Below are 27,676 nucleotides of genomic sequence, written 5' to 3'. Positions count from 1 at the left end.
TATAACCGTACTGAAGTCCCGCCCCATGATCAGCTTATGCCAATCCAGGTCCGGAATCTTCCCCAACACTCGCCTCATAAATTCCACGTCGTCCCAATTTGGTGCGTGAATATTCATTAACAGCACCGGCATCCCCTCCAGCTTCCCACTCACCATGATACACCTACTCCCTGAGTCCGCCACTAAATTCCCGACCTCAAATGATACCCGCTTATTAATCAAGATCGCAACCCCCTGAGGGGCAGCATGTGGCGCAGTGGTTCGCACTGGGACTGCGGCGCTGAGGACCCGGGTTCGAATCCCGGCCCTGGGTCACTGTCCGTGTGGGGTTTGCACTTTCTCCCCATGTCTGCGTGGGTTTCACCCCCACAACCCAAAGATGTGCAGGTTAGGTGGATTAGCCACACAAAACTGCCCCGAAATTGGAGAACAATTAATTGGGTACTCTAAATTTATATTAAAAAAAAGATCGCAACCCCCCTAGTTTTCGAGTCTAGCCCCGAATGAAATATCTGCCCGACCCACCCATTCCTCAGCCTAGTCTGATCCACTACCCTCAGGTGTGTCTCTTGTAACATTGCCACGTCCGCCTTCAACCTCTTCAAATGCGCGAACACACGAGCCCTCTTGACCGGCCCATTCAGCCCTCTCGCATTCCATGTGATCAGCCTGGTCGGGGAGCACCCACCCCCCACCGCCGATCAACCATCACCCTTCTTAGGCCAGCCCACCAACACTCTACTTTCTCAGAAGACTAAGGAAATTTGGCACGTCAGCTACGACTCTCACCAACCTCTACTGATGCACCATAGAATGCATTCTTTCTGGTTCTATCACAGCTTGGTATGGAGCCTGCTCTGCCCAAGTCCGCAGGAAACTACACAAGGTCGTGAATGTAGCCCACTCCATCACACAAACCAGCTTCCCATCCATTGACTCTACAATTTCCGCTGCCTCGGAAAGGCAGCCAGCATAATTAAGGACCCCACGCACCCCGGACATACTTCCACCTTCTTCCGTCAGGGAAAAGATACCAAAATTTGAGGTCACGGACCAACCGACTCAAGAACGGCTTCTTCCCATCGCAACCATCAGACTTTTGAATGGACCTACCTCGTATTAAGTTGATCTTTTCTCTACACCTTGCTATAACTGTAACATTATATTCTGCAGTCTCTCCTTCCTTCCTTATGTACGGTATGCATTGTTTGTACAGCATGCAAGTAACAATACTTTTCACTGTATACTAATACATGTGACAATAATAAATCCAATCAAGAGCCTCCAGCTCGCGTCCCGCGCCGCCTCAGGCCCGCCCTCCAGCGCCCACCGTCATCAGCCTCCAATTTGTCTCCCAGCGCCAGTCCCTCCCCTGTCAGCAGAACAGTTCCCCCCCCCCCCCCACACACACTAACAAAACAGCAAACCCAACCCCCCATACCAAACTAGTCACCTGCTCGGCCCCCACTGAGCTGGCCCACCCAGCTAGCCTGGTAACCCCCGCCCATGGCGCCAAGCATCCTACCCCCCCATTGATCTCTCCCCACCCCCACACCCCCCGCTCGAACAGACAGATACAAAACATAACAATTCCCAACAAACACCAAGAAGAAAATTCCACCCACCATCCCCCCCACAAGAACAAAGTTAACCCACATACAAAACTGAACAACGGCCCCAAATTTGGTTCAAAAACACTGTATACACAGCCCATAAAGAAAATAAATTTAGCAGCATAAGTACAGAATTACTCGCCCCCAAGTTCAATGTCCTCCATCACCTGCCAATCCCCTGTCCTTAACAAAGTTCTCCGCCTCATCCGGCGATCCAAAATAAAGTTCTTGCCCTTCGTAAGTAACCCACAAACGAGCTGGTTACAACGTGCCGAACTTCACCCCTTTCTGAAAGAGGCAGTTTTAACTTTGTTGAAGCTCGACCTTCTTTTGGCCAGTTCCGCACCCAAGTCCTGGTAAATGTGCAGCTCGTTATTTACCCATTTACCGCAGCTCGTCTGCCTGGCCCACCTCAAGATCTGTTCCTTATCCAGGAACCGGGGCATTCGTACCACCATCGCCCTTGGCGGCTCATTCACCCGTGGCTTCCTTGGAAGTGCTCTGTGCGCCCTGCCCACCTCCAAGGGTCGAGTAAACCTTACCCCAGCAGATTCTCGAACATACGCGCTACGTGTGCCCCTGCACCCGAACCCTCACTGCCCTCAGAGGCCAACGATCCTCAGGTTCTGCCTGTGTGACCTGTCTCCAGATCCTCCACCTTCTCTTGCAGCCTATTCTGATGGTCCCTCCACTGCCATCGCGGTTAGCTGGTCCTCGTGCTCAGCCACCGCCTCTTCCACCTTCTGGATCGCCTGTCCCTGGGCTTCCAATCTTTGCCCCACTTGGTCAATCCCCGTCTTAATCGGGTCCAGGTACTCTTGTCTTTGCTTGGCGAAGCTCTGCTGAAGGAATTGCACCAGCTGCTCCATTGACCACTGGGCCGGCAATCCCAGTCCCCGAGCCTCCGCCATGTTTTCCTGTGCAGTCTTCACTCCCTTCTTTGCCCAACAATCTCTCCTTTCCAGACCACTTCTGACCCACGTCTCCATAAACTGGTGGGAGATTCTTCTCCTCTACCTCACCAGGCTCCAATTTTACCGATCAAATCCCCAATAAGTCAGGGGAAAAGATCCCAAAGGTCCACCACGAGCGAGAGCTACCAAATAAGCGACCTCTCACTCCATGGCCACCACCGGAAGTCATCTTTGCCCTTCTGAAGCAACAAGAAGATGGACGCCTGCCTCATCGTTTGTGGCAAGGCAACACTGTCCATTGCGTCCTTGAACATTCCCACCATCAAAGGCGCCAGCCTATCCTTAAATCTTTTATAAAATTCAACTGGGAACCCATCTGAATCCGCTGCCTTCCCTGCCTGTATGCTCCTAATCGCCACCTTCACCTCCTCCACCCCCATCGGCTCCTCCAACCCTGCCCCCCCCCTCCCCCCCCCCAAAAAAAAAACCTCGGGCACTCTAACCCACCCAGAAACTCCATTATCTCCCACTCCTCCTCTGGTGGCTCCGACTTACACCAGTCCCGATAGAACTCCTCGAACACCTTATTAATCTGTTCCGGAGCCACCATCTTCTCCATCCTGTGTCGCACCCGAACTATCTCCCTTGCTGCGGCCTCCCTACGGAGCTGACCTACACTCTGCCTTCCCCCCCATGCTCAGACAGCCCCACTCACCCTTCTCAGCTGATGCACCACTTTCCCTGTGGACAATAGGTCAAACCTCGCCTGCAACTCCTTCCTCTTTGCCAGGAGCCCTGGGTCCGGTCCCTCACGTACCTCCCATCCACCTCCAAAATCTCTTCTATCAGTTGTTGGCATTCCTCCCTCGCCTTCCTGTCCACCTTGGCCTTAAACAGGATCACCTCCCCCCTTACGACTGCTTTCAGAGCCTCCCAAACCACCAATGAAATGCCAAGCAGAACCTGAGTTGACACCCTGAACCACAATGTCTGAAGAATGGATCTGTGGTTAGAAGAAAGATGTCATTCGACAGTTCGAAGTAGAGTAAATTTGACCTGTCTGGGACACGGGTCAGAAGGAGAATAAGAACCAAGCATCGAAGATTCCGTTTCAGCGACGACCGAGGATCAACCGGGACAAATGGGTGAGGCTCCGAAAATAGAACAGACCTCCGAGAGGAATGTGGCCAATTCAGTTCAAAGGGGTAATATCTACTTATGTCTGAAGCTCTGACATCACCTCGGTCAGAGTTTCCCCGGTGAGGGGATCGGCCCCACCCGACGACCCAGCCCCCGCCACCTTCCTTCCTGCAGGACTCACAGCAGCACTCGCTGGCGGACCTTCGCTCGCCCCCTTCTTTCCAGCACCTTTCCTCTGGGACTTCGACATTCGTCGGCCTCCTTATGACTTCCCTCAACAACTCATCTAAAAACTACCCCGAAACCGGGCATTAACATCCAAAAATCCGAGATTCTCGCAGGAGCCACCTAACGTGCGACATCCACCGACATGTTGTCACCGGAAGTCCCCGGAATGAACAATATCAATATGACACCAGCATCTCCATATTAACGACAGGCCATTCATCTGCTCTGTCTGTGGACAGAGCTTCTCTCAGTCAGGCAGCCTGCTGGCACTGGGGACAGGACATTGGAAAATGTTCCAGGAGTGGGATGGAATTCAGCCAATCCTCCAGCCTGTTGACACACCAGCGAGTTCAAACTGGGGAGCTGCTGTTTCCATGTTCTCTGTGCGGATAGAGATTCACTCACTCATCCCACTTCCTGACACACCAGCGACTTCATGTTTGACTGCAGGGGTTGGGCTCTGCTGAGGGGAATATTCACTCTATCTGAGCCCCTCAGAATTACACACAACTCAATTCAATCTCCCCTCAGCCTCCTCTGTTCCAATGAGAACAACCCCAGCCTCTCCAATCTTTCCTCATCGTTAAAATTCTCCATCCTGGGTAACATCATCATAAATCCCCTCTGCAGCCTCTCTCGTGTGATCACATCCTTCCTGTAATGTGGTGACCAGAACTGTCCACAGTGCTCCGGCTGTGGTCTAACTGGTGTTTGATCCAGTTCCAGCACAATCTCCCTGTTCTTATATCCTCGGCCTTCGGCCACCAAAGAAAACTATCCCACCTGCCTTCCTAAGCACTGATAACAGAGAGTGAGAGGCAGCTGAGAGTGACAGGGAGAGAGAGGCAGCAGAGGGAAAGAGGGGCACCAGAGAGAGAGGGGAGCACCAGAGACTGAGAGAGAGAGGAGAGAAGAGAGAGAGGCACCCGAGTCAGTAACAAAAATAAGTAATGAAATTGAGTTCAGACAGATCTGCATGAACTGACACCACTTTGTTGACAGATTAACAGTGTAATCACTACTTGAATCAATGTTATTCACTTTTGGAATTGAATGAATTAAGGGTCAGATTAACTATATCACCTCCAGTATCAGATAGGTCTGTTTAATACAGGACAGGGTTAAACCCAGTGTCCAATATTAGAAGTCTCTGTGGCTGTTGGATGCCTGGTGTCACTGTGCAGCTGACAAGTCCACAGCTTCAGTGAACTCGTCCACCCAGGGTCTGTTTCGAAACCTTCATCACAACATATTACCTGGTTAGCTATTTATATATGGTCATCATGGTCAGACAGCTAACACAAAGCTCAACCAGAAACTATGGTTCTTCTTTCTACTGATTCCAGTAGAATCAGTACTAGAATCCAGCTCCTACAAAGAGTGACGGCATCTCCAGCCCTCAGCTCAGTTGCTGGGCTGTCATTGACATGAGCAATAGAGAGACAGATGTTGAATGGGGAGTTGAAACTTGTAGCTCTAAATCAACTGTATAAGATTTATGCAAAGATCAGTAACTTTAAAAGATAAATTCTAAACCCAGTGAACAAATTAAAGAGTCATAAGGCAAAAACTTCAAGTTTTATAACTTTTACTGCAAAAAACTATGCCTGAACACTATTTTTATTCGGAATGTATCTCTTAAACTATGAATAGACTTTGCCCTTTTACTTTTTTTAAATTTTAGAGTACCCAATTTATTTTATCCAATTAGGGGGCAATTTACCATTGCCAATTCACCTACCTTGCACATCTTTGGGTTGTGGGGGTGAAACCCACGCAAACACAGGGAAAATGTGCAAACTCCACACGGACAGTGACCACGAGCCGGAATCGAACCTGGGACCTCAACGCCGTGAGGCAGCAGCACTAACCACAGCGCCACCGTGCTGTCACTTTGCCCTTTTACTTTAATGTGGTAATGCCGGCGTTGGACTGCGGTGAGCACAGTAAGAAGTCTTACAGCACCAGGATAAAGTCCAACAGGTTTGTTTTGAATCACTAGCTTTTGGAGCGCAGCTCCTTCCTCAAGTGAATGAAGAGGTGGGTTCCAGAAACATATATATAGACAAAGTCAATGATGCAAGATGATAATTTTGAATGCGGGTCTTTGCAGGTAATTAAGTCTTTACAGGTCCAGACAGAGTGACTGGAGAGGGATAATCACAGGTTAAAGAGATGTGAATTGTCTCAAACCAGGACAGTTGGTAGGATTTCGCAAGCCCAGGCCACATGGTGGGGTGTGTGTGTGTGTGGGGGGGGGGCGGGGGGGTGAAATGTAATGCAACATGATTCCAAGGTCCCGGTTGAGGAACTTGGTCTCCGTTTCTGCTCCACGATTCTGCATTGTCGCGCATCCTGAAGGCTGCCTTGGAGGGGCTACTCCCTCTTAATAATAATAATGTTTACTTTTGTCACAAGTAGGCTCACATTAACACCGCGATGGGGCAGCACGGTGGCACAGTGGTTAGCATTGCCGCCTCATGGCGCCGAGGTCCCAGTTTCGATCCCAGATCTGGGTCACTGTCCATGCCAAGGTTGCACATTCTCCCCGTGTTTGCTTGGGTTTTGCCCCCACAACCCAAAGATGTGCAGCCCAGGTGGATTGGCCACGCTAACTTGCCCCTTAATTCGAAAAAATGAATTGGGTACTTTAATTTTTAAAAAAACACGGCAAGGAAGTTACTGTGAAACTCCCCATGTCGCCACATTCTGGCACCTGTTAGGGTACACAGGAGAATTCAGAATGTTCAATTCACCTAACAGCACGTCTTTCAGGCATTCTAGAACGAGAGGTAATAGTCTTAGGATAAGATGGGCAGCATGGTAGCACAGTGCTTCACATCTCCAGGGTCCCAGGTTCGAATACGGCTTGGGTCACTGGCTGTGTGGAGTCTGCACATTCTCCCCGTGTCTGCGTAGGTTTTGTACGGATGCTCCGGTTTCCTCCCACAGTCCAAAGATGTGCAGGTTACGTGGATTAGCCATGATAAACGGTGGATTAGCCATGATAAATTGCCCTTAGTGTCCAAAAAGGTTAGGTGGGTTACGGGGATGGGATGGATGCGTGGGCTGGGGTGGGGTGCTCTTTCCAAGGGCTGGTGCAGACTCGATGGGCTGAATGCCCTCCTTCTGAACTGTAAATTCTATGATTCCACCGGGTGCTTCGGTTTCCTCCCATAAGCCCCGATAGACGTGCTGTTCGATAATTTGGACATTCTGAATTCTCCCTCTGTGTGCCCGAACAGGTGCCAAAATGTGGCGACTAGGGGCTTTTCACAGTAACTGTGAAACCCGTACCAGCCTCCCCGAACAGGCGCCGGAATGTGGCGTCTCGGGGCTTTTCACAGTAACTTCATTTGAAGCCTACTTGTGACAATAAGCGATTTTCATTTTCACAACTTCATTGCAGTGTTAATATAAGCCTACTTGTGACAATATAGATTATCTTTTAAAAAGAGGTAGCAAATTCTAAAGAGTTGAGGAGAAACTGCTTCTCCCAAGGGCTGTGAATCTGTGGAATTCACTACCCCAGAGTGTGGTGGAGCTGGGACAGTGAGTACATTTAGGGAGGAGTTGGACAGATTTTTAATCGGGTTGAAGGGTTATACTCGATGGGCCAAATGGCCTAACTCTGCTCCTCTCTCTAATTAAAGGAGATATTGATTTGCTCCCAGATGTTGCCCAGAGGAGGACGTTTTAGTTTGAAACTCATTGTCCAACCTCCACATTATGACATCACAAAGGAGCTCGTCCTCTAAATCAACCAATCGGAATAAATCCGCTCCGCGGTGACGTCACTGCCCAGCACGTAGACGCGGAAGTACCGCCCCCACCCATTGTTCCCCTTCCCCCACATATCCTCCAGAAAAGGTTTCCAGGCAACCGGCTGATAGTGCCGGCCGTTTGTAAACTCCCCCTCCCCCTCTTTAATCCGGGACTCCGCATGTCTAAGGGAGGGGGAAGCTGCGCATGTGCAGGGGCGATCACTTCCGCTGACCTTACCGCTGAGGTGTTGACCAATAGGAGGACCGGAAGGATTTTGCTCCTCTACCAATCAGCTCCCCCATTGTATCAATGCGGAAGCTGGACATGGAGGTTTCTGCCGAGCAAAGCTGTTGTTCCTCGAACCCTGAATGAGCTTGAGCTTCACACAGACTAAAACTTCTCCCTGTCTCCAACATCTGTGAGTAAAACACTTTCTTTTCTCCCTGTTTCCATTTATTGTCTCATTCTGACCTTCAATTGGTGACTTGCAGCAACTGAAGGGAAAGGAAGTGAATCCAGGGAGGGTGCAGACTCTGCAAAGCTTGGCCCAGTTCCCTCTCTCTGGCTGTCTGAAAGACATTGACATCCTTTGCTCCCTCAGCTTGACACATTTATTTGTCTGGCTAAAATGATGGTCTCTTTCCTAATGTTCACATTTAAAGGGCTGGTTTCCCCAGGAGATGGCTGACATTTAAGGGGTCAGTAAACAGGACAAATCCAACCCAACCAATTACTTCCCTGTCGGAATACTCTGTCGGAATACTCTCCATCATCAGCAAAGTGATGCAAGGAGTCATTAACAGTGCCATCAAGTTGTACTCACTCAGCAAAACCTGCTCACGGACACTCAGTTTGGGTCCCACCAGGGCCACTCAGCTCCTGACCTCATTACAGCCTTGGTTCAATCATAGACAAAAAACCTGACTGCCAGAGGTGAGGTGAGAGTAACTGCCCTTGGCATCAAGGCAGCATTTGACCGAGCATGGCATCAAGGAGCCCCAGCTAAACTGGAGTCAATGGGAATCGGGGAAAACTCCCCGTTGGTTGGAGTCATACCTGGCACAAAGGAAGATGGTTGTGGTGGTTGGAGGTCAATCATCTCGGCTCCAGTTCCTCAGGGCACACTCCTCGGCCCAACCATCTTTAGCTGCTTCATCAGTGACCTCCTTTCATCATAAGGTGAGAAGTGGTGATGTTTGTGGATGACTGCACAATGTTCAGCACCATTCGTGACTCCTCAGATAATGAAGCAGTCCATGTCCAAATGCAGCATATCCTGCACAGTATCCAGATGTGGGCTGATAAGTGGCAAGTTACATTTGTCATACACGTGCCAGGCAATGACCATCTCCTGCAAAGGAGGATCTTACCACCGCCCCTTGACATTCAGTGGCATTACCATCGCTGAATCCTCCACAACCAACATCCTGAGGATTACCATTGGCCAGATATTAATATGGTGACCACCAGGGCAGGTCAAAGACTACAGCGAGTAATGCACCTCCTGACCCCCAAAGCCTGTTCACCATATACAAGGCACAAGTCAGGCGTGTAATAGGATAATCAACACTTGCCTGGTTGAGTGCAGCTCCAACAACACTCAAGATGCTGCTCTACACCATCCAGAACAAAGCAGCCTGCTTTACTGCTCCTCATTCCACGAATATTCAGACCCTCCACCACCGACGAACAGTGGCAGCCGTGTATAGCATCGACAATATGCACTGCAGTAACTCACCAAGGTTCCTCCGACAGCACCTTCCAAACCCACAACCACTACTATCTAGAAGGACAAGAGCAGCAGATACCTGGGAACCCCACCACCTGGAGGTTCACCTCCAAGTCACTTACCAGACGGACTTGGAAATATATCGCTGTTCCTTCATTGTTGCTGGGGTGACATCCTGGAACTCCCTCCCTAACAGCACAGGGGATGTACCTACAACTCAAGGACTGCAGCGGTTCAAGAAGGCAACTCATCACCACCTTGTGAAGGGCAACTATGGATGGGCAATAAATGCTGGCCTCATCATCGACGTCCACGCCCCGTAAATGCATTTTTAAACATTTTACATTGGACAGAGATATATCTAGTGTTATATGGAATGTGTTAGATATATTATTGATGGTTCTCCACTAAAATACATGTATTATTAGTTCTAGTTTTGTAATATAGTACTGTACCTACATATATTTCCAGTCATACAGTCATTGCAGCACTGACGGAATCCATTTGGGAACTTGGGTCAATGCTGACTCTCTGTACAACAATCCAGTCAGTCCCATTCCCCCTCGATATTCCTCTTCACCTGAATGCTTATTTTCTTCATATTTAATTTTGAATTATTGATGATCTCGACTTCCACAACCCTTGTGGGCAGTGGGTTCCTGATCATGACCACTCCATAACGAAATAAAATTCTTCCTCAGAATCACCCCATCTCTAATCAGTAAATATACTTAGATGGAGAGTTTCTTCTCTTGCACAGGTTGTAATGAGTTTAGATTTGTTGATCAGCATCAATCAGCACCTTCATAAGAATTTGGGAGAAAGGAAGTGAATCCAGTCTATATATTACACACATTTTTCGTCCAGTAACAGAGACAGAGATCTGTCTGGCAGCCTCTGTGTCCAGGACAGGAAGCAGTGAGCTTTGATCTGTCAATCAGCCTGGTTCAGTGCCTTCAGGAGAATTGGGAGGGTGAATATTAGATACAGCAGAGTGAGACTGGAGGGAGAGTGTGTGGAATCGAGATTTAGAGCATTTGAGGGAAAAAGAGAGAGCTAACAATGTTCGACAGAAACTAGAATTGTCTGTTCTGAATTTCTATCCTGTACTGACGGTGATGATTTTTGTAAAATCTTTTTACAGGAAGTTAGAACGAGAGGAGTTTGAGGTGGATATCTCAAACTAAATATCACGTCAAGAACTGGGAACCGAATATCATCGACCTTTGAATCTAGAAGGAGAAATGTTTGTCCATTCTAACTGCTTCAAGAGATTTTAAACATCGGTGTGTCTGGAAAAGCACTGGGACACACACACACACACACACACTCCCATGTGAGACTGTTACAGAGCACTGACTGTGGAAAGAGCTTTAACCAGTTACACGATCTGAAAAAATACTACACCATTCACATCAGGGAGAGACTGTGTACGTGTTGTGTGTGTGGACGAGGCTTCAACTGATCATCCAATGTGATCATCCGGACCATGGAGAAACCATGGAAATGTGAGGATTGTGGGAAGGGATTCAAAGGCCCATACGGACTGGAAAGGCATCAACGCAGTCACACTGGAGAGAGACCATTCACCTGCTCTGTGTGTGGGAAGGGATTCATAACCCCGCACGAGCTGGAAAGGCATCAACGCAGTCACACTGGAGAGAGGCCTTTTCCCTGCTCCCAGTGTGAAAAGGGATTCACTGACATTGGCAACTTGCGGAGACATGAACGAGTTCACACTGGGGAGAGGCCGTTCACCTGCTCTGACTGTGGGAAGGAATTCACTCAGTTATCCAGCCTGCAGAGACACCAGCGAGTTCACACTGGGGAAAGGCCATTCACCTGCACTGTGTGTGATAAGGGATTCACTCGGTTATCCAACCTGCAGGCACACCAGCGAGTTCACACCGGGGAGAAGCCGTTCATCTGCTCTGTGTGTGATAAGGGATTCACTCAATTATCCAACCTGCTGAGCCATTATGTCACTCACACCAAGAGCAGGCCCTTTAAATGCTCTGACTGTAGGAGGGGTTTCAAAAGCTCACAGCGACTGATGTCCCACCAGCGCATCCACACTGCACAAAGAGCTTTAGAACCTTCTCCAACCTGATGAAACACGAGCAAGCTCACACCGGGGAGAGCCTGTTCACCTCTCCGACTGGGAAAAGATTCACTCGGTCATCACTTCCTGAGCCACAATGTCACTCACACCAATGAAAGACCCTTTAAATGCTCCGACTGTGGGAGTGGGTTTAAAAGCTCTCGGGTACTGATGGAACACCAACGCATTTGCACTGAGGAGAAACTGTTCAGCTGCTCTCACTGCACAAAGAGGTTTCAAACATCATCCACACTGCGGAGACACCAGCGAGTTCACACTTCATTCACCTGCTCTGATTGTGGGAGGAGATTGAGTGATTCATCTGCCCTGTTGACACACCAACGAGTCCACACTGGAAAGAAGCCATTCACCTGCTCTCACTGTGGGGAGGGATTCACTCAGTCGTCCAACATGCTGAGACACCAAAGGGTTCACGAGTGATGTCGGGTTAGCTTCTGCTGTTAATCGCATCCAGGACTGAACCTAGAGTGGGTGGAGGGGTTTGCCTCCTCGTCAACACCTCCTGATGCTCGGACGTGGCGACCCTGGCGAACTCCTGCTTCCCGATCTGGAATACCCGACTGTGAAGTGCCGTCCATACTACCTTCCATGGAGTTCACTTCTGCCATCATCACGGCGGTCTACATCCCACCCCAGGCGGAAGTGAAGAAGGCGCTTGATGAATTGTAACCGCTATAAATAACAATGAAGCAGAATACCCAGAGGCCTTGTTCATCGTGGCCGGGGACTTCAACCAGGCCAACCTCCAGAGTGGACTGCCAAAATTCCACCAACACATCTCCTGTCCCGACAGGGACCCCAACATCCTTGACTACTGCTACAGAAACATCAAGGGCGCCTGATGATCCATCCTGACTGCACTTTGGAAAATCGGACCACAAGATGGTACTCCTTCTCCCGGCATACAAGCAGTAAATTAAGCGAGAGAATCCGGTTAAGAAGGTTGTGCAAATGCTGGTCTGAGGCAACAGAAGAGCTCCGACACAACTTTCTTGGAGTCAGTGACTGGTCCATATTCAAGAACACAGCAACTAACCTAAACGGGTATGCCAGCACCACCACAGACTTCATCAGCAAGTGTGTAGAAGATTGTGTGTCAAAGAAGGTAGTACGTACGTTACCCAACCAGAAACCGTGGTTTAATCGGCAGATTCACTCCCTGCTAAAGGCCAGGTGTGAGGAGTTCAAGAGAGGCGATCCTGACCTTTACAAAAAAAATCTAGCTACGACCTTCGCAAAGCCAACAGGGATGCCAAGAGACAATACCCGACTAAGCTAGAATCATGGACTCTCATCGATTGTGGCAAGGCTTAAACAACATCATGGGCTAAAAAATCAAAGCCGAGTAGAATCTTTGGTAACAGCGCACCCCGTCCCGATGAACTCAATTTATTCTATGCTTATTTCGAACAGGAAACCAACAAACCGTTGTCATCTGCCCCAGCAGCCTTCGACACACCCATACCTATCATCACAGCGTCCAAAGTCAGATTGGCCTTCTTGAAAGTAAACCCTCGGAAAGCGACAGGTCCTGACGGGATCCATGGTCGTGCACTCAGATCCTAGGTGGACCAACTGGCGGGTGTGTTCGCGGACATCCTCAACCTCTCCCTACTCCGTTCTGAGGTTCCCACCTGCTTCAAGAAGACCACCATCATACCGGTGCCAAAGAAGAACCAGGCAACGTGCCTCAATGAATACCATTCGATGGCCTTGACATCGATCATTATGAAATGCTTAGACCACAGCTGGAGTAATGTGTGCAGTTTTACTCCCCTGACCTTAGGAAAGGTATTGCCACAGAGGAACAGCAGCAAAGTTTCACCAGACTTGTTCCGGGTTTGGCAGGACTGTCCTATGAAAGGAGATTGGGGAAACTAGGCCTCTTTTCTTTGGAGTTTCAGGGAATGACAGGGGATTTCATTGAAACTTACAAAATCCAAAAAGGGATAGACAGGGAAGATGCAGGTGAGATGTTTCCCCTGGTTGGGGAGTCTAGAACCAGGGGACACTCCTGCGCCGATTATATAAAGATAGGTGGGAAAGTAAATTGTGAAGAGGACATAAAGAGGTTACAAAGTGATACAGATCAGTTAAGTGAGTGGGATAAGATCTGCCAAATGGAGAATCTTGTGGGAAAATGTGTAATTGTCCATGTTGGCCAGAAGAATAAAAAAGCTTCTTATCGAAATGGTGAGAGATTGCAGAGCTCTGAGATTCAGAGGGATCTGGGAGTCCAAGAGCATGAATCACAAAAGGCAAGTATACAGGTACAGCAAGTAATTAGGAAAGCTAATAGAATGTTATTGTTTATTGTGAGGAGAATTGAATACAAAAGTAGGGAGGTTATGCTTCAGTTATACAGGACATTGGTGAGACCACATCTGGAGCACAGTGGACAGTATTGCTCTCATTTCAGGAATGATGTAAATGTGTTGGAAGCAGTTCAGAGAAGGTTTACTGGACTCATACCTGGATTGGAGGCTGGTCTTATGAGGAATGATTGGACAGGCTGGGCTTGTGTCCGATGGAGTTTAGGTGACTTGATTGAAGCGTATAAGACCCTGAGGGGCCTTGACAGGGTGGATGTGGAAAGGTTGTTTCCTCTTGTGGGAGAATCTAGAAATTGGAGTCACTTTAAAAGTAATAACTTGCACATTTAAGGCAGAGGACAACTTTTTTCTCTCCGAGGGTCGTGAGTCTTTGGAACTCTCTTCCTCAAAGGGCAGTGGAACAGAGTCTTTGAATATTTTTAATGCGGAGCTGGATAGATTCTGGTTAAACAAGGTTATCGGGGGGTCGGCGGGAATGTGGAGTTGAGGTGACAATCAAATCAGCCGGGAATGTATTGAATGGTGGAGCTTGAGGGGCCGAGTGGCCTGCTCCTGCTCCTAATTCGTCTGTTATCACAACCTTTATAATAAATTATAGCATTTTCCCTCCTACTGATGCAAGGCTCATGGGTCTGTGGTTCCCCGTTTTCTCTCTCTCTCCTTAAATAGTTACCACCATTTACCACCTTCCAATCTGCAGGGACTATTCCAGAATCTATAGAATTTTGAAAGATGATCACCAATGTATCCACTATCTCTACAGCCGCCTCTTTCAACACTCTGGGATGTAGAGCAGCAGCTTTTGGGGATTTATTAACTTTCAACCACATTAATTTCTCCAGTACTACTTTTTCACTAATATTAATCTCCTTCAGTTCCTCGTGCTCACTAGTCCGTTGGTTCTCTCGCATCTTTGGGACAATTTCATGTCCTCCATGAAGACAGACACACATTGTTTAGTTTCTCTGCCATTTCATTGTACCCCATTGTAAACTCTCCTATCTCTGCCTGGAATGGACCCATATTGGTCCTTGCTAATCTTTTCCTTTTCACATTCTTATAGGAGCTTTTCCTGTCATTTTTTAAAATGTTTCTAGCCAGTTTTCTCTCATATTCAATTTTCTCTTGATGAGTTCCTTGATCTTCCTTTGCTGAATTCTAAGACAAGTTTCCAATCATCAGGGTTACACTTATTTTGGCAACTTTATGAGTGAAAAGATCTCTTATTATATCTTCAAATAACAGCCCAAGATCTGGTTGATCGGAGGTGTCCAAAAATACAATTTTATTGCTAATTATCCACCTTGATTCTCTTACTAAAAATGAATCAAAACTTAGATCAAATAAAACATCAAATCATAAAGAGAATGAAACGAAAACATAAGACAATATTAGGAAATCAATAGATGGTTCAGAATTTCTTAAAGCATGAATACAGAACAAACTTTAATCATGAAAACTTATTCTTAAATTTTTTTTATCAATGGTCTAACCCCTTATTGGTTTCAAATTCTCAGCTGAGGCTTCCTGATCTATTCAAAAAACTCTCTGCCACTTGGAGCATGATTTGTTATCCAGACATAGACATTAATAAATCTTAAGTAATGACCAATCAAATTAATTAAATGTCTACATGCTCCCGCCATGTGTACCAATCCTCTGAAGATAAGGTGTTCTGCATTAACCTTGCTTGTTGCTAAGGTTTTGCGATATTTGTAAATGTTTCTGTTGCTAAGGCTGCAATACTTTTTCGTTACTAGATGTATTTGTAGAACAATGGTTTATTCGTTACGAGGGCTTTTATGCAACTTTTCGTGAAGCAGTGTTAGATTCTGACACATATTAAGTTGCTGTACAGCAATACTCATATTTTATCTGAAACATTGACTTTGCCTTGTGGATATTCCATTTTCTGTCTGTATGTATACTGAATTTCAGAATTATACTGCATCGATTCTTCAAGGTACCAATAAATCAGTGAAGCAATAAATCTGTAATCGATCAATGAGCCTCTTCCTTTGACCTAATGGAATCTTTAATTTTTCTCGTTACTGGAGTCCATTGGAGGCAAAGTCGTGAGACCGGCCAGTCCAGCAGAAAGAAGCCCTCCGACCCTCCCACTTCACCAATGTCAGAATGAACGAAATGCAGTCCTGGGTGTAATTGAGAGCAGAAACAATAACAACAGAATCCAACCCCTGTAATCAATTGTGAACTTGTTGGTGTCTCAGCAGGTACGAGGAAACACCGAATCCCTTCCCACACTGAGAGCAGGTGAACGGCCTCTCCCCAGTGTGAACTCGCTGGTGTCTCCGCAGTGTGGATGATTCACAGAATCCCTTCCCACACAGAGAGCAGATGAATGGCCTCTCCCAACTGTGAACCCACTTGTGCCTCTACAGGCTGGATAATTGAGTGAATCCCTTCCCACATTTAGAGCAGGTGAACGGTTTCTGCCCAGTGTGAACTCGGTGATGTCTCTGCAGGGTGGATAAATGTCTGAATCTCTTCCCACACCGAGAACAGCTGAATGGCCTCTCCCCAGTGTGAATGTGCCAATGAGCTTCCAGTGCAGATGGGGCTTTGAATCCCTTACCACAGTTCCGGCATTTCTACTGTTTCTCCATGTTTTGGGTCTCCTTGTCTCTCCCTAGGTCAGGCAATTGAAGCCTTACCCACACAGAGAACACGTGAATGGTCTCTTCCTGCTGTGAATAGTGCGATGTTTTTTCAGGCTGTGTAACTGGTTAAAGCTCTTTCCACAGTCAGTGCTCTGGAACACTCTCACTCGGGCGTGTGTGTCTCGGTGCTTTTCCAGTCACACTGATCTTTTAAAATCTTTTGAAGCTGACAGATAAGACCAGCATTTGTCCTTCTCGATTCGAAGGCAAATGATATTCAGGTACCAAGGAATTGAGTGACTGTCAGATCCAGACAACATGTTTTAGATTTCTGTCTGTAATTCGTCCTCTTCGAATCTCCTGTTAAAACAATTTACAAAATACATCACTGTCAGTACAGGATAGAAATTCAGAACAGACAATTCTAGTTCCTCTGGAACATTCTTTCCACTCATTCCCCAAAAGCTGTAAATCTCCATCCCACACACTCTCCCTCCATTCTCACTCTGCTGTATCTAATATTGACCCTCCCAATTTTCCTGAAGGTGCTGATTCAGACTGATTGACAGATCCATGTTCATGGTTTCCAGTCCTGGACACAGCGACCATAACAAATAGGAGCTGCAGTCAGCCATTTGGCCCATTGAACTTGCTCAACCCTGTAATGAGCCCAATGGCCGATCTACCTCAGCACCATTTCTCCACACTATCCCCCATATCCCTTGGTGACTTCAACATCTCGAAACTTATCAATCACGATCTTGAAAATACTTGATGACTGAGGCTCCACAGTCTTCTGGAGTAGAGAATTCCAAAACTTCACCACATCCTCAAGTGAAGAATTCACTCCTCATCTTATCTTTCAGTCCATTTTCCGACCTGCTCCCCATGACGCTCAACTGCCTCGTCAATCAGAAATCTGTCTAGTTTCACGGCGCTGAGCACCCAGGTTCGCTCCGTGTGGAGTTTGCACAAAATCCCCGTGTCTGCGTGGACCTCATTCCCACAACCCAAATATGTGCAGGGTAAGAGGATTGGCCATACTAAATTGGCCCTTAATTGGAAAAAACATGAATTAGGTACTTTAAATTAAAAGATGTTTTGGTGCAAGTTTCAATCGGGCTAAGGCGGTGCTTCACAAAAAGAAGGTTGCAACCGGCGAGACTGTGGGTCACACACCAAGGGAAGCACCACTACTTTGAGACGGCAGAAGAGGCGTGGACATTCATTGTGGACGAGAAGCTGGAATAGTCTGGCGAGAGAAAGAGCTTCTGGGATAAAGTGGTGGAGTGATTATGTGGGACGAGGAAGGGGAAGGGGGGGATGATTTTCTCAATTTGTTAATCCTTCGACCCTGTAACTTTTCTCTCCCCCTCGTTGGGGGGGAGGGGGGAGCATGAGGAACTGTGGGCGCCGGTGGGAAGGAAAGGGGAAGGAGAAGGGAAATGCGCCATTAGGGGCGTGGCTGAGTGGGAAACGCGGGCTTTGCTCCCGCGTTATGATAATTGTGGCGGGAACAGGGACGCAGGAAGGAGGGGGCCTCGCACAGTGAGGGGCCGAGGGCAAAGGGGGAAGCCGAGGTCAGCCAGAGTTCGATGACTTCTGGGATCAACATGGGGGGTGCAACTACGCTAGAGGGGGATCTAGTGGAGGGGGGGAGTTAACTGGGTTGCTGCTGCTAAGGAGAAGGGGGAGCTGTTATGGGACGGGGTGGTCGAGACGGGGGGTGGGGGCACCGTCAGTGGGATATACAGGTACGTGGGAACCGGGTGAGGAGCTGGGTTAAAAAAGGGGATGGCTAGTCGACAAGGGGGGGTAAAGAGCCCCCCAACCCGGCTGATCACGTGGAACGTGAGAGGGCTGAACGGGTCGATTAAAAGGGCACGGGTACTCGCACACCTAAAGAAATTAAAGGCAGATGTGGTTATGTTGCAGGAGACGCACTTGAAACTGATAGACCAGGTCAGACTACGTAAAGGATGGGTGGGGCAGGTGTTTCATTCGGGTTTAGATGCAAAGAATAGGGGGGTGGCTATCCTAGTGGGGAAACGGGTACTGTTTGAGGCAAAGACCATAGTGGCGGATAGTGGGGGTAGATATGTGATGGTGAGTGGCAGATTGCAAGGGGAGGCGGTGGTTCTGGTGAACGTATACGCCCCGAACTGGGATGATGCAAACTTTATGAGGCGTATGTTGGGGCGTATCCCGGACCTGGAGGTGGGAAAGTTGGTAATGGGGGGGGACTTCAAAACGGTGCTTGATCCAGGGCTGGACCGGTCGAGGTCCAGGACTGGGAGGAGGCCGGCAGCGGCCAGGGTGCTCAAGGACTTCATGGAGCAGATGGGAGGAGTAGACCCCTGGAGATTTATTAGGCCTAGGAGTAAGGAGATCTCATTTTTCTCCCATGTTCACAAGGTATATTCACGGATAGACGATTTTGTCTTGGGAAGGGCACTGATTCCGAAGGTGACAGGGACGGAGTATACGGCCATAGCCATTTCGGACCACGCTCCGCATTGGGTAGATCTGGAGGTAGGAGAGGAAAAAGAACAGCACCCACTCTGGAGAATGGATATGGGCTTATTGGCGGATGTGGGGTATGTCTAAGGGTGAGGGGGTGTATCGAAAGGTACTTGGAGCTTAATGACAACGGAGAGGTTCAGGTGGGAGTGGCCTGGGAGGCGTTGAAGGCGGTGGTCAGAGGGGAACTGATATCCATAAGGGCACATACAGGGAAGCAAGAGGGTAAAGAAAGGGAGCGATTGTTGAGAGAACTTCTGAGGGTGGACAGGCAATATGCAGAGGCACCGGAGGAGGGACTGTACAGGGAAAGACAAAGGTTACATGTGGAATTTGACCTGCTGACCACGGGTAAGGCGGAGGCACAGTAGAGGAGGGCACAGGGTGTACAGTATGAGTATGGAGAGAAGGCGAGTCAGCTACTGGCCCACCAATTGAGGAAGAGGGGAGCGGCGAGGGAGATAGGTGGGGTGAGAGATGAGGAGGGAGAGATGGAACGGGGAGCGGAGAGAGTAAACGGGGTGTTCAAGACATTCTATGAGAGGTTGTATAAGGCTCAGCCCCCGGAAGGGAAGGAGGGAATGATGTGTTTCCTGGATCAGCTGGAATTCCCAAAGGTGGAGGAGCAGGAGAGGGCGGGACTGGGAGCACAGATTGAGATGGAGGAGGTGGTAAAGGGGATTGGGAGCATGCAGGCGGGGAAGGCCCCGGGACCGGATGGGTTCCCGGTGGAATTCTATAGGAAATATATGGGCCTACTGGCCCCGCTCTTGACGAGAACCTTTAATGAGGCCAGGGAAAGGGGGAAGTTGCCCCCGACCATGTCGGAGGTGAGGATATCGCTACTTTTGAAGAAGGAAAAAGACCCGCTGCAGTGTGGGTCCTACAGGCCCATTTCTCTTTTGAATGTAGATGCGAAGCTCCTGGCCAAGGTGATGGCGACGAGGATAGAGGATTGTGTCCCGGGGGTGGTCCACGAGGATCAAACTGGGTTTGTTCAGGGGAGACAGCTGAACACGAACATACGGAGGCTACTAGGGGTGATGATGATGCCCCCACCAGAGGGGGAGGCGGAGATAGTGGTGGCGATGGACGCCGAGAAAGCATTCGACAGAGTGGAGTGGGATTATCTGTGGGAAGTGTTGAGGAGATTTGGCTTTGGAGAAGGGTTTATTGAATGGGTACAACTGCTATATAGGGCCCCGGTGGCAAGTATGGTCACGAACAGGCAGAGGTCTGACTACTTCCGTCTTTACAGAGGGACGAGGCAGGGGTGTCCCCTGTCTCCGTTACTGTTTGCATTGGCAATTGAGCCCCTGGCCATAGCACTGAGGGGCTCCAGGAAGCGGAGAGGTGTACTCAGGGGAGGAGAAGAACACCGGGTATCATTGTATGCAGATGACTTATTGCTGTATGTTGCGGACCCGGTGGAGGGGATGCCAGAGATAATGCGGACACTCAGGGAGTTTGGGGAATTCTCGGGGTATAAATTGAATATGGGGAAGAGTGAGTTGTTTGTGGTGCATTCGGGGGAGCAGAGCAGGGGAATAGATGATCTACCGCTGAGGAAGGTAGCAAGAGATTTCCGGTACTTAGGGATTCAGATAGCCACGAGTTGGGGAACCCTACATAGGCTTAATCTAGCACGAATGGTGGAACAGATGGAGGAGGATTTTAAGAGATGGGACATGGTGCCCCTGTCACTGGTGGGTAGGGTGCAGGCGGTCAAAATGGTAGTCCTCCCGAGATTCCTTTTTGTGTTTCAGTGCCTCCCGGTGATGGTCACGAAGGCTTTTTTCAAGAAAATCGAGAAAAGTGTTATGAGTTTTGTGTGGGCTGGGAAGACCCCGAGAGTGAGGAGGGGTTTTTGCAGCGTAGCAGGGATAGGGGGGGACTGGCACTACTGAGCTTAAGTGAGTACTATTGGGCCGCCAACATCTCATTGGTGTGTAAGTGGATGGGAGAAGGGGAGGGAGCGGCGTGGAAGAGATTGGAGATGGCGTCCTGCAAAGGAACCAGCCTACAAGCACTGGCGACGGCGCCGTTGTCCCCGAAGAAATACACCACAAGTCCAGTGGTGGAGGCAACAGTGAAAATTTGGGGGCAGTGGAGACGGCATAGGGGAATGACGGGAGCCTCAGTGTGGTCCCCGATAAGAAATAATCATAGGACTTCCGGGTGCGGCGATGACCAGCTGAGTCGCACGTTTCGGCAGCTCCCTGTGAAACGGACTTTTGGGCTCTTGATAGGAGCCCCAACGGCAATTTTGACGGCTAAAAACACTGTGCGGTAAACCAGAAGGGAATCCCCCCTGGATACGGATGGAAAAAGGAGGAGAGAGTGGCCAGATTGCAGTGGATCCTTTAGAACAGCGGCAAGGAAGGCAAGCAAAAACCAAGATGGCGTCGGAAGGTGGCAGTTTAACATGGGGCCCTGAACAACAAGAGTTCTTGAAATGCTGTGTGGAAGAGATCAAAAAGGAAATGAAGAAAGAGCTGTTGGCCCCGATACTACAGGCGATCGAAGGGCTAAAGGAGGAACAAAAGACCCAGGAGCGGGAGCTTCGGGTCGTGAAGGCAAAGGCAGCCGAGAATGAGGACGATATACAGGGCCTGGTGGTGAAGACGGAGACGCAGGAGGCACATCAGAAACGATGTGTGGAAAGGTTGGAGGCACTGGAAAACAACGCAAGGAGGAACAACCTGAGAATTCTTGGTCTTCCTGAAGGTGTGGAGGGAGCGGACGTCGGGGCATATGTGAGCACGATGCTGTACTCGTTAATGGGAGCGGAGGCCCCGGCGGGTCCGTTGGAGGTGGAGGGAGCATACCGAGTGATGGCGCGAGGACCGAGAGCAGAAATTCCCAGAGCCATAGTGGTGAGATTCCTCCGTTTTAAGGATAGAGAAATGATCCTTAGATGGGCGAAGAAAACTCGGAGCAGTAAATGGGAGAACGCGGTGATCCGCGTTTATCAAGACTGGAGTGCGGAGGTGGCGAGAAGGAGGGCGAGCTTTAATTGGGCCAAGGCGGTGCTTCATAAAAAGAAGATAAAATTTGGAATGCTGCAACCGGCAAGACTGTGGGTCACATATCGAGGGAGGCACCACTACTTTGAGACGGCGGATGAAGCGTGGACTTTTATTGTGGAAGAAAAACTGGAATGAGCGGGTTATTAAAAAGAACGTTCGAACAAAGTGGTGGGGCGAATGTGGGGGGCAAAGAGGGGTTTTATGTACTAATCCTGCGATGTGGTAACTTTTCTCTCTCCCACAGGTGGTGATGGGGGGAGGAGGGGAGGTGGAGGAGATGGGGCGTTGGCCATTGGGGGCGGGGCCAAGGGAGAAGCGCGGGCTTGGTTCCCGCGCTATGATAATCATGGCGGGAATAGAGAAGCAGGAAGGAGGGGGCGTCGCACGGTGCGAGCCGAGGTCACGGGGGGAAGCCGAGGTCAGCCAGAGTTTGCTGACTTCTGGGAGCAACATGGGGGGAGTAATTACGCTAGCGGGGGATCTAGCGGGGGGGGGTAGGAGGGGGGAATTACTGGGTTGCTGCTGCTGGGGAGAGGGGGGAGCTGGCATGGGAGAGGATGGGCGGGGGCGCACCGCCTGGGGGAGATACAGCTGCGTGGGAACCGGGTGAGGAGCTGGAAAAAGGTGATGGCTAATCGACAAGGGGGGGGGGGGGGGTAGGAAGCCCCCCAACTCGGCTGATCACGTGGAACGTGAGAGGGCTGAACGGGCCGATAAAGAGGGCACGGGTACTCGCACACCTTAAGAAACTTAAGGCAGATGTGGTTATGTTACAGGAAACGCACCTGAAACTGATAGACCAGGTTAGGCTACGCAAAGGATGGGTGGGGCAGGTGTTCCATTCGGGGCTAGATGCGAAAAACAGGGGGGTGGCTATATTAGTGGGGAAGCGGGTAATGTTCGAGGCAAAGACTATAGTGGCGGATAACGGGGGCAGATACGTGATGGTGAGTGGCAAACTACAGGGGGAGACGGTGGTTTTGGTAAACGTATATGCCCCGAACTGGGATGATGCCAATTTTATGAGGCGGATGCTAGGACGCATTCCGGACCTAGAGATGGGAAAGCTGATAATGGGGGGAGATTTTAATACGGTGTTGGAACCAGGGCTGGATAGGTCGAAGTCCAGGACTGGAAGGAGGCCGGCAGCAGCCAAGGTACTTAAAGATTTTATGGAGCAGATGGGAGGTGTAGACCCGTGGAGATTTAGCAGACCTAGGAGTAAGGAATTCTCGTTTTTCTCCTATGTCCATAAAGTCTACTCGCGAATAGACTTTCTTGTGCTGGGTAGGGCATTGATCCCGAAGGTGAGGGGAACAGAGTATACGGCTATAGCCATTTCGGATCACGCTCCACACTGGGTGGACTTGGAGATAGGGGAGGAAACAGGAGGGCGCCCACCCTGGAGAATGGACATGGGACTAATGGCAGATGAGGGTGTGTGTCTAAGGGTGAGGGGGTGCATTGAAAAGTACTTGGAACTCAATGATAATGGGGAGGTCCAGGTGGGAGTGGTCTGGGAGGCGTTGAAGGCGGTGGTTAGAGGGGAGCTGATATCAATAAGGGCACATAAAGGGAAGCAGGAGAGTAAGGAACGGGAGCGGTTGCTGCAAGAACTTTTGAGGGTGGACAGACAATATGTGGAAGCACCGGAGGAGGGACTGTACAGGGAAAGGCAAAGGCTACATGTAGAATTTGACTTGCTGACTACAGGCACTGCAGAGGCACAATGGAGGAAGGCACAGGGTGTACAGTACGAATATGGGGAGAAGGCGAGCAGGTTGCTGGCACACCAATTGAGGAAAAGGGGAGCAGCGAGGGAAATAGGGGGAGTGAGGGATGAGGAAGGAGAGATGGAGCGGGGAGCGGAGAGAGTGAATGGAGTGTTCAAGACATTTTATAAAAAATTATATGAAGCTCAACCCCCGGATGGGAGGGAGAGAATGATGGGCTTCTTGGATCGGCTGGAATTTCCCAAGGTGGAAGAGCAGGAAAGGGTGGGACTGGGAGCACAGATCGAGGTAGAAGAAGTGGTGAAAGGAATTAGGAGCATGCAGGCGGGAAAGGCCCCGGGACCGGATGGATTCCCAGTCGAATTCTATAGAAAATATGTGGACTTGCTCGCCCCGGTACTGACGAGGACCTTTAATGAGGCAAAGGAAAGGGGACAACTGGCCCCGACTATGTCTGAAGCAACGATATCGCTTCTCTTAAAGAAGGAAAAGGACCCGTTACAATGCGGGTCCTATAGACCTATTTCCCTCCTAAATGTAGATGCCAAGGTCCTGGCCAAGGTAATGGCAATGAGAATAGAGGAATGTGTCCCGGGGGTGGTCCACGAGGACCAAACTGGGTTTGTGAAGGGGAGACAGCTGAACACGAATATACGGAGGTTGTTAGGGGTAATGATGATGGCCCCACCAGAGGGAGAAACGGAGATAGTAGTGGCGATGGATGCCGAGAAAGCATTTGATAGAGTGGAGTGGGATTATTTGTGGGAGGTGTTGAGGAGATTTGGTTTTGGAGAGGGGTATGTTAGATGGGTGCAGCTGTTGTATAGGGCCCCAGTGGCGAGCGTGGTCACGAATGGACGGGGATCTGCATATTTTCGGCTCCATAGAGGGACAAGGCAGGGATGCCCTCTGTCCCCATTATTGTTTGCACTGGCGATTGAGCCCCTGGCGATAGCGTTGAGGGGTTCCAAGAAGTGGAGGGGAGTACTTAGGGGAGGAGAAGAGCACCGGGTATCTTTGCATGCGGACGATTTGCTACTGTACGTGGCGGACCCGGCGGAGGGGATGCCAGAAATAATGCGGATACTTGGGGAGTTTGGGGATTTTTCAGGGTATAAATTGAACATGGGGAAAAGTGAGTTGTTTGTGGTGCATCCAGGGGAGCAGAGTAGAGAAATAGAGGACCTACCGTTGAGGAAGGTAACAAGGGACTTTCGTTACCTGGGGATCCAGATAGCTAAGAATTGGGGCACATTGCATAGGTTAAATTTAACGCGGTTGGTGGAACAGATGGAGGAGGATTTCAAGAGATGGGATATGGTATCCCTGTCAATGGCAGGGAGGGTGCAGGCGGTTAAGATGGTGGTCCTCCCGAGATTCCTCTTTGTGTTTCAGTGCCTCCCGGTGGTGATCACGAAGGCTTTTTTTAAAAGGATTGAAAAAAGCATCATGGGTTTTGTGTGGGCCGGGAAGACCCCGAGAGTGAGGAAGGGATTCTTACAGCGTAGCAGGGATAGGGGGGGGCTGGCACTACCGAGCCTAAGTGAGTATTATTGGGCCGCTAATATTTCAATGGTGAGTAAGTGGATGGGAGAGGAGGAGGGAGCGGCGTGGAAGAGATTAGAGAGGGCGTCCTGTAGGGGGACTAGCCTACAGGCTATGGTGACAGCCCCATTGCCGTTCTCACCGAGGAACTACACCACAAGCCCGGTGGTGGTGGCTACACTGAAGATTTGGGGACAGTGGAGGCGGCATAGGGGAAAGACTGGAGCCTTGGGGGGGTCCCCGATAAGAAACAACCATAGGTTTGCCCCGGGGGGAATGGATGGGGGATATGGAATGTGGCAAAGAGCAGGAATAACGCAACTGAAAGATCTGTTTGTGGATGGGAAGTTCGCGAGTCTGGGAGCGCTGACCGAGAAATATGGGTTGCCCCAAGGGAATGCATTCAGGTATATGCAACTGAGGGCTTTTGCGAGGCAACAGGTGAGGGAATTCCCGCAGCTCCCGACACAAGAGGTGCAGGACAGAGTGATCTCAAAGACATGGGTGGGGGATGGTAAGGTGTCAGATCTATATAGGGAAATGAGGGACGAAGGGGAGACTATGGTAGATGAACTAAAAGGGAAATGGGAAGAAGAGCTGGGGGAGGAGATCGAGGAGGGGCTGTGGGCAGATGCCCTAAGCAGGGTAAACTCGTCGTCCTCGTGTGCCAGGCTAAGCCTGATTCAGTTTAAGGTATTACACAGGGCACATATGACTGGAGCACGGCTCAGTAAAGTTTTTGGGGTGGAGGATAGGTGTGCGAGGTGCTCGAGAAGCCCAGCGAATCATACCCATATGTTTTGGTCATGCCCGGCACTACAGGGGTTTTGGATGGGGGTGACAAAGGTGCTTTCAAAAGTAGTAGGAGTCCGGGTCGAACCAAGCTGGGGGTTGGCTATATTTGGGGTTGCACAAGAGCCGGGAGTGCAGGAGGCGAGAGAGGCCGATGTTTTGGCCTTTGCCCGGCGCAGGATATTGCTAATGTGGAAAGAAGCCAAGCCCCCGGGGGTGGAGACCTGGATAAATGACATGGCGGGGTTTATAAAGCTAGAGCGGATTAAGTTCGTCCTAAGGGGGTCGGCTCAAGGGTTCACCAGGCGGTGGCAACCGTTCGTCGAATACCTCGCAGAAAGATAGACGGAATGGGAAAAAGAAGGCAGCAGCAGCAGCCCAGGATCGGGGGGGGGGGGGGGGGGGGGGGAGGAGGAACCAGAAGGACTCTCAGGGTTGTTAATATATACTGTATAGTATGTATAGGTCGTTGCTACAGATAATTATATATTGGACTGTTAAATTATATTTTTGGAGAGTGTTACTTGTGACAAGGCAGTTGCCAATTAGGGCTAGTTTTCATTTTTGTTATTTATTATTTATTCATTTTTTGTTTATAAAATAGGTCATTGTTATTTGTGTTGTTATAATATTGTGTAAAGGATGCACAATGTACTGTGTTGGTTGACCAAAAATTTTCAATAAAATATTTAATTAAAAAAAAAAACTGTGATTTCCCACCTCCAGTTGTGGACAGGGCCCTCAACAACATGCGGTCCATCTCCCGCGCCACTACCCTCGCCCCGCCACTCCCAGAACAAGGATAGAGTCACCCTCGTTCTCACATTTCATCCCACCAGCCTCCATATGCAAAGCACAATCCTCCACCATTTTCGCCAACTCCAGCGTGATGCCACCACCAAACACATCTTTCCTTCCACCCGCTGTCAGCATTCCGCAGAGACCGTTCCCTTCAGGATAGTCTAGTCCACTCCTCCATCATATCTAACACCTCTCCCATCACCCATGGCACCTTCTCATGCAATCACAGGTGTAACATCTGCCCCTTTACCTCTTCCATGCTTAACATCCCAGGCCCAAAACACTCATTCCAAGTTAAGCAGTGTTTCACTTGCACCCCTTTCAATTTGGTTAATTGCATTCACTGCTCCCAATGTCGTCTCCTCTATGTCGGAGAGACCAAACGTAGAGTGGGTGATCGCTTTGCTGAGCACCTTCGGTCTGTGTGCATTCAGGACCCTGACCTTCCCATTGCTCACCATTTTAACACAAGACCCTGCTCCCATGCCCACATGTCTGTCCTTGGCCTGCTACGATGTTCCAGAGAAGCTCAACGCATATTGGAGGAGCAGCATCTCATCTTTCGGTTAGACATGCCTTCCAGTCTGAACATCAAATTCAACAACTTCAGATGATTAGCTCTACCCACCTCGACCCTTTTCGTTTTCATTCCATCTCATTTAAACTGTCATTTACCTTTTATTTCTTTCTTCATATATATTTCCCCCCCAATCTTATTCTCTTTCCTTACCTTTTCTCCCCTTTGCTTCCCCCTTTCTCTCATTTTACCTCTCTCCCATCCATGTCCCCCT

The 27,676-nt window shown here is 49.5% G+C and overlaps 3 protein-coding genes across 3 annotated transcripts in view; 2 read left to right on the top strand and 1 right to left on the bottom strand.

Annotated features, from left to right (window-relative positions):
- The window catches only part of LOC140418015 (uncharacterized), a 111,619-nt gene extending 95,778 nt beyond the window's left edge, over window positions 1-15,841 (top strand). Inside the window, exon 7 of the mRNA XM_072501446.1 lies at window positions 11,139-15,841. Coding sequence (XP_072357547.1) covers window positions 11,139-11,499 — 361 coding nt within the window. The 3' untranslated portion in view covers window positions 11,500-15,841. The remainder of the gene's footprint in view (window positions 1-11,138) is intronic.
- The window catches only part of LOC140422253 (uncharacterized), a 227,500-nt gene that overhangs the window by 112,149 nt on the left and 87,675 nt on the right, over window positions 1-27,676 (top strand). The window lies entirely within an intron of this gene.
- The window catches only part of LOC140422254 (uncharacterized), a 218,947-nt gene that overhangs the window by 175,245 nt on the left and 16,026 nt on the right, over window positions 1-27,676 (bottom strand). The gene's annotated exons all lie outside the window — the stretch shown is intronic.

The sequence above is a fragment of the Scyliorhinus torazame genome, chromosome 5, assembly GCF_047496885.1.
Source record: "Scyliorhinus torazame isolate Kashiwa2021f chromosome 5, sScyTor2.1, whole genome shotgun sequence".
NCBI lineage: Eukaryota > Metazoa > Chordata > Chondrichthyes > Carcharhiniformes > Scyliorhinidae > Scyliorhinus > Scyliorhinus torazame.
Note: the sequence above shows the minus strand (reverse complement) of the source record. Positions and strands in the feature narration are given on the sequence as shown.